Raw genomic sequence first — 7,804 nt, 5'->3', positions numbered from 1 at the left:
ATGTTTCCAAACAACCGTGCACGCTGTGGTATTACGATGAATGGATGGCCAGAAAATGTTACGTTGCAAATATTAAGGCCGTGATGTGAAGTATTGGAGATGGCCAGACAATAATACCTAGCCACCATGCTGGATGTGATGTGAAGTATGGGTGGTTGGCCAGACAATGTTGTCTACTAACGGTGCACGCTGTGATGTTAGTTATAGAAGTATGGCCAGAAAATATTACCTACCAACGTGAAGGTTGTGATGTGGAGTATCGATGGATGGCCAGAAAATATTACCTACCAAACTCGAAGGCTATAATGTGAATTATGGTTGGTTTGCCAGACAGTGTTACATAGTACCTTTGCAGGCTGCGATGTGAACTATGGATAGATGGTCAGGAAATGTTACATAGTAACAGTAGAGGCTGTGAGGTAAACTACGGATAGACGGCCAGAAAATGTTACCTAGTGTAATACAGGCTGTGTTTTGAAGTATGGATGAATGGCTAGACAATGTCACCTAGCAACCATGCAGGATTTGATGTGAAGTATGGATGGATGGCCAGATAATGTTACCAAGAAATTGTACAGCCTGTGATGTGGAGTATGGATGGATGGCCTGAAAATGTTACCTGGCAACAGTGCAGTCTGTGATATAAGGTATGGATTGATGGTCACAAAATGTTACCTAGCCACCGTACAGGCTGTGATGTGAAGTATGGTTTGATGGCAGGAATATGCTACCAAGGAACTGTACAAGCTCTGATATGAAGTTTGAATGGACGGCCACACATTGTTACCCCGCTAGAACATTGATCTGTCAGTCACGAGACCGATGATGGGCGGCCGTGATTGAGAGACGTACAGAGCGAAACTTTGATTTTCCTACAGAGAAACGTGACACCAGTTTTAAACAATTTATAGGCGGAAAGCTCAAGACATGTGTACTTCAATACAAACTGAGCTGTTATTAGTTCTGAGGAAATGTGTTGCTTGCAGAGGAATCTCGCAGAAAATTCCCTTTGCTATTTAGCGAAAAAGCAACTTTCAAAGTATTTAGGACCTGTCTGCTGTGTAGACATTCTCTGTTACTGCAGCGGACAAGGTTGGATTCATAAAAATAATTGTTTCCCTTTAAATAGAAATATGTAACAATTAATCTCAGCGACACAAAGGCCCCAGATATCAGAGATTATCTTGTGAAAAACGAAAATGAATTCTAAAGATCGAGACCGCAGCCCTGAGGAGCTGCTCCGTTATCCGGCTCTCCAGACCGCCACCAAGTGTGGCACAGTAGATCCATGCAATTTTCCTCTCTTCAGAATATCGCAGTTGTTTCTGGGGTCGCTGTTTGCTCTTGGCCGGAAGATGATCCTGTTGCTCCGCAAAGCAATATCATCTTCGTGTCTTCAACTAGGAGGTGTATTATAGACGATCCCGCTAGAAAACAGCTGTGTTCCACTGAGAGTAATAAAATCCTTGGTTTCCAAGAGACTAATGGTTCAGGGCGTAGCGCTAATATCACCCTCTGTGTCATGTGGTGTGTCGTCTTTGCTGGGAATACTGAAAACTGCACACTCGGACAAAATCGGACATTCCAGAAACTGAAAAGGCACGACGTGACTGTAAATACATTAGGAACTGCTTCCGAAAACAATGATGTGCTTCAGATAGAAGTCACTGCCTTCGGACACGTTAAGCAGAAGTTAAAGTGAAATATCCGTCAGATACCGAGTTTTGTGGCTGGTTAAACCTCTGTCCGAAATGTGTTTCTGATCACAGTTCCCCGCAAAACCACTGTAAAGCTCTACTTCGGCATCTGCTCAAGATGAATCATTTTCAGAAGAGGAAAGTAACATTTGGCTGTAAATTCAGGTTCACTAATTCTTCAGTGACAATCCGACGGAAAGTCAGTGCTGAAGTAGAAGTCGCTGGTCTTACTTTTGTTACAATAACGACACACAACAATCCTCCATCTGTACTAAGCGTGGAATCTCTGCTTCATGGGGTGGTGGTGGTGGTGGTGGTGGTGGTGGTGGTGGAGGTGGTGGTGTTGGTGGAAGTGGTTATAATTTAACCACCCTCTATTAACACTAAACAGAAGTTAAACTGATAATGTCGAAAAATGAAGGTATCAGCGAAAAAATACACTGGCCCCGAAGGCCTTGAAAATGAAAGACACCGCAGGCTCCGATACCTAATACCTAAAGGGTCAGAAATGAATTAGAGTTGTCCAAGGAAGGTCGGTTAAGACAGATGAAAGTGAGGAGCGTTCTTCAAGTAAGTTGAAGCAGTGCCAGAACTCAGCTAAGTGTGCAATGGTCGTCAACCAGCGATCCCAAATCAAGAACCTCTAGGGCTCCTTTTAGTCGTCTCCTACGAAAGGTAGGATTAACTTGGTTGTTATCAATCGCCCCCACCCACAGGGGGTGTGAGCCTACCAGGCCGTTAATTCTGCCATTTGACTATTGCTATGCCAATAAAAATTAAGAGTGTCCTTTTAGTGTCAGACGTACATTGCCCCGCAGAAGCTCAAGAGGCTGTAGGAAAGCTGCAGAGTGGAAGTCTGTTAGCTTACTGATAGAGAATCATCCTAAACGTAGCAATGTTCAATGTCAAAAAGACGGTACAATATTCCTCTAACGAGAACATTGCGAGAGTTCGGTCAGCGGAACTGTGAATCTCAGCACCGGCTTACTCAAGCCTAACACCATCAATACAAAGAGGAAACATAATTCTCCCGCATGACCACTGTCAACCTGAAGGTCAAGGAAAGGCTTCCTCGGGTTCCTCATGGCTCCATGGAACCAACTGAGTCAGTGAGTTTTAAGTACAAAAGTAGAATTATTTCATCTTTTTCATCATTGAACAGCGCCAGCCCTCACTTTGGGAGTCCTGCAGATTTCAGTGATGCAAGCAAATGATTAGGCAATTTTCTGAATTTAGGTTGTGCTACTTTAGACTTGAAACCTGAAGTACGTAAGTCTTCTTGAATCCCCCGTAGTTACACTGGAGTACTTTCCAGTTGCCTTCCTTCCCTAGCTCTTCAATGTAACGCAAACTCGGATAACATCACCATAGCAAATGCATCGTTACCATTTGGTGATAACAAAGACAGTCCGAAGCGCCGAAACACTGCCCAACTCATGGGAAAACTGGCCGTAATTTTCCAAACGCCAAGTGATTGCGGGTCTGTTGAAAACTACGCTGGTTTTATTACAATGGGAATTGCGACTGCAGCAGAACAAACAAGTGTTTCCTCCTCCGGCATCTCTCGCAATTAGTCATGTGACCAAACATATAGCAATTAAACACCTACTGCCTAAAGCCCATTTATGGATTTGAGATGGCAGGTATAGTATGTGTCTTCCGTGACGGCACATACTCCATCATCGCAAGTGTGGGCAGAACTCCCGCGTATCGTCGGAGTACACAATTCACCACCTCATCTCCATCTCCCGTCACTTTCGGCAGGTATGTTCAGTTTTGGCTATAAAGCGCGAGGTTGTGGCACACCATCTCAGGCGCCCTTCATGGAGATGGACTTGAGGAGTGCAGCAAAGCGTCTCCTGGGCCGTACAAAATCCATAACCATTTGAGTGACTGATCAACAGCATATGGCGTAAGGGCACTGGGATTCCAATTCCCAAGCCAGGTAAAGATTATGCTCAACAAATGGCCTCTGAAAGCTGCCTGTAGGGATGGATAATGGAGGACTTTTGCGGGCCTTCGATGAGCGAGGCTTCTTGACGTGTGTGACGGTCTGCCGTGGATCACAATTCAGGAGGCTGCTCCTGGACAGTAGCACTTAGTCGCCGTGTTTCATTTTTACCTGGAAATGTCTTAGAACGGTACCTGGTGGTATTTTCACCATAAAACAGAGGGGATTGAGGGGACTCCATGTCCCTCATGCGTTTTCCGGTTCGTGTATTACATTCAAAATCATGGTGATCTTTACTGAATGCCGCTCTGTTCGCAGTCGTTCCATCGCTGTACGTAGACTATCAGCTCTACATTTGAGCTCCAGAATGACGACGGTCCCTGAGTAAAGTGTCGAACGAGTCGAGAGACAGTAGAGAAAACCACAGTTGCACACTTCTATCAACAATGGCGTGAAACCTCAATGCCCACTACATATGCCAGATGGCCTTGCACTTTATAAAAGAAGGTAACCCATAACATGTCTCATAACTTTGTTGTTCTTAAGCGAAAGCTGAACTTTACGTGTCTGATGACCTTGCTGATTTTCAGGGAAGGTAGAACATCATGTGTCTGGTGACCATGTTGTTTTTAAAGGTTGGTAGAGCATTACATTTCTGATGACCTTGTTGTTTTTAAGGGAAGGTAGAACATTACATGTCTGGTGACCTTGTTGTTTTTAAGGGAAGGCGGAACCTTACATTTCTGATGACCTTGCTGATTTTCAGGGAAGGTAGAACATCATGTGTCTGGTGACCTTGTTGTTTTTAAAGGAAGGTCGAATATTACATGTCTGATGACCTTGCTGTTTTTAAAGGAAGGAAGAACATTATGTGTGTGATGACCTTGTTGTTTTTAAAGGACGTAGATAATTGCGTGCCTGATGACATTGTTGTATTTAAGGGATGGTAGAACTTTAGATGTCCCATGACCTTGTTGTTTCTAACAGAATATAGAATATCACATGTCCGATGACGTTGTTGTTTTTAGAGGAAGGCACAACATTACATGTCTGATGACGTTGCTGTTTCTGGGGGAAGGTAGAACATTACATGTCTGATGTCCTTATTGTTTTTATAGAAAGGTAGAACATTACATATCTGGATGACCTTGTTGTTTTTAAGGGAAGGTAGAACATTACATGTCTCATGACATTGTTGTTTCTAATGGAATATAGAACATTACATATCTGATGACCTTGTTGTTTTTAAGGGAAGGTAGAACATAACATGTCTCATAACTTTGTTGTTTTTAAGGGAAGGCGGAACTTTACGTGTCTGATGACCTTGCTGATTTGCAGGGAAGGTAGAACATCATGTGTCTGGTGACCTTGTTGTTTTTAAAGGAAGGCAGAATATTACATGTCTGATGACCTTGCTGTTTTTAAAGGAAGGTAGAACATTACATATCTGGTGACCTTGACGTTTTTGAAAGGTAGAATATTAGATGTCTGATGACCTTGTTGTTTCTGAGGGAGGGTTGAACATTACATGTCTGATGACCTTGTTGTTTCTGAGGGAGGGTTGAACATGACATGTCTGGTGACCTTGTTGTTTATGAGGGAAGGTAAAACATTACATGTCTGATGACCTTGTTGTTTTTAAAGGAAGGCAGAACATTATATGTCTGGTGAACTTGTTACTTTTGGGGGAATGTAGAACATTACATGTCCGATGACCTTGTTGTTTTTGAGGGAATGTAAAACATTACATGTATGATGACATTGTTGTTTTTAAAGGAAGGCAGAACATTATATGTCTGGTGACCTTGTTACTCTTGAGGGAATGTAGAACATTACATGTCCGATGACCTTGATGTTTTAAAAAAGGTAGAATATTAGATGTCTAATTACCTTGTTGTTTTTAAGGGAACGTAGAACATACACGACTGATGACCTCGCTGTTCTGTAAAGTTTCCCTGTAGTTAGTGTTGAAACAGGGGAAAGAACTTCACGACTTATTAACAAGTATCTTTATTATATATCAACACTGTACATGTTCACAGCGGGATCTCGCAGATGAAGGGCTTGAGTTGTTCACAATCGGGGTTCGCCATCAGAGCTGTCTCGTAAGCAATGGCGCACTTCCTACCAGCACTGATTTCCGGGAAAGTAGGCAGCCACATTATTCTGCTGAGAACACGCTCGCCTGGAAACACAGGACACAAGTGTCGTACAGTAAATCCATAACACTTTATCTTTCTTCAGATTATCCCAGTTATTTCCGAGGTCACTGCAGCCACCAACTGCTGAGTGCAGGCTCACCTGGAAACACAGGACATAAGTGTCGTACCAAACCAAAAACCAAACCCCATGGCACTACAGCCCTTGAAGGGCCTTGGCCTAACAAGCGACCGCTGCTCAGCCCGAAGGCCTGCAGATTACGAGGTGCCGTGTGGTCAGCACGACGAATCCTCTCGGCCGTTATTCTTGGCTTTCTAGACCGGGGCCGCTATCTCACCGCCAGATAGCTCCTCAATTCTAATCACGTAGGCTGAGTGGACCTCGAACCAGCCCTCAGGTCCAGGCAAAAGTCCCTGACCTGGCCGGGAATCGAACCCCGGGCCTCCGGGTAAGAGGCAGGCACGCTACCCCTACAACACGGGGCCGCCTACGTGTCGTACAGTAGATCCATAACACTTCATCTTTCTTCAGATTATCCCAGTTATTTCCGAGGTCACTGGAACACCCCAGGCTCATTTTGGTTTTCGCCTCAGATTTACGGCCAGATGGACTTCCTGACAACACGCGCATTTCTGGATGAAAATATCAACCCAGTATAGAGCGGGATTCGAACCTCAGCCTTCAGGACCCCCAGTAGATATGGGAGTTAGAAGAGCATCCACGTTATCCCCTGTTTGTCGTAAGAGGACACTAAAAGGTCAACCACTGGATCTCACTTGAGACCGTGGTTTGACGACCACGGTTCCTCTAGCTGAGCCTGAAATTTTCCCCACTAAATTCTTGTCAGGCTCCTCTCTCTTATCTTTCTTGTGCGACCTCTCTGGGTCAACACTTGTTCTAGTCCGACACCGACGGCCTTGGGAGTCTTTCATAATCACGACCGTCGTGGGGCTTCTCTATCTTTCCGGTACCTTCAATTTTTAGAAGTGCCGGACCGCTTCTGATTGGTGTTAATAGAGGATGGTCTCCCAGTGGTATTCCTATTAAAACAATATTCACTGATGTTCTACTTGACTGCACTGTTAAGCCACCAGTAATCTTATTCTAATAATAATTTCTATTGATGGCAACAACTTACCACGTGAGCGGTTCGTCAAACTGGTATTACATATTGCTATCATGAAGTCAACCAGGTCCGTGTAAATGAGATCGGAATATGTTCACAGAACCACGAATTGGAGCGATGTCAATTTTGTCTACGCTTTTCACAGGCAGCTGAAGCACTTTGTGGAAATTTATAAAGAAGTCTTGGATGTTATCCCGTGCTCCAGTCTTCAATCCGATAACTTTGATGTTACGAAGCTGGTACTTCATGTCGATACGCCGTGTGCTTCCTGCACCTGTACTCTATTACGTGCATTTCCACATTCATTTCCGCTCTTCTGTATTGAATTGTATTCCCTATCATTACGCACCGCGGTATTTCTATTCTTACAATTCTATTAATAAATTGTCTGTCCCTTATAAGACACAGTCATCGCTTTCGGTATATTTTCAACATTTTCAAGTTTCGTAATTCTTATCCGTGTGTTTTGAGGTTGCGACAACATTGTTGTTTTAGTTTCCCGATAATTACGACCCCGTGGGTAGGGACCATAGAATACATCCATGGTATTCCCTGCCAATCGTAAGAGGATAACAAAATGCGCCCCAGGAGCTCTTCATTTTGGAGCGTGAGTTAGTGACCGTGGGGAAGTTAGCTGAGTCCTGGCATTACTTCCACATAATTTTGTCAGGCTCCTCACTTTCATCTGTCCTTGGTTAACTCTCGTTCTTGTCCGACCACGGCGATATTACATTTTAGATACCTGAGGAGACTTTCATCTCCCCCTTCCCTTTCTTTAGCCGATACCTTCATCTCTCGAAGTGTCGACCCTTTTCATTGTTTTGCTCCATTACTTGATGGCTGCCCAATTTTAGTTCCTCATAAAATACA

The 7,804-nt window shown here is 43.9% G+C and overlaps 1 protein-coding gene across 1 annotated transcript in view; it reads right to left on the bottom strand.

The window, feature by feature from the left end:
* Nucleotides 1-5,642: 5,642 nt before the first annotated feature.
* Nucleotides 5,643-7,804, bottom strand: part of LOC136886572 (hemolymph lipopolysaccharide-binding protein-like) — a 43,357-nt gene continuing 41,195 nt past the window's right edge. Inside the window, exon 6 of the mRNA XM_068230453.1 lies at nucleotides 5,643-5,833. Coding sequence (XP_068086554.1) covers nucleotides 5,685-5,833 — 149 coding nt within the window. The 3' untranslated portion in view covers nucleotides 5,643-5,684. The remainder of the gene's footprint in view (nucleotides 5,834-7,804) is intronic.

The sequence above is a fragment of the Anabrus simplex genome, chromosome X, assembly GCF_040414725.1.
Source record: "Anabrus simplex isolate iqAnaSimp1 chromosome X, ASM4041472v1, whole genome shotgun sequence".
In the NCBI taxonomy this organism is placed as follows: Eukaryota; Metazoa; Arthropoda; class Insecta; order Orthoptera; family Tettigoniidae; genus Anabrus; species Anabrus simplex.
This window is presented reverse-complemented; position numbering and strand designations above follow the sequence as displayed.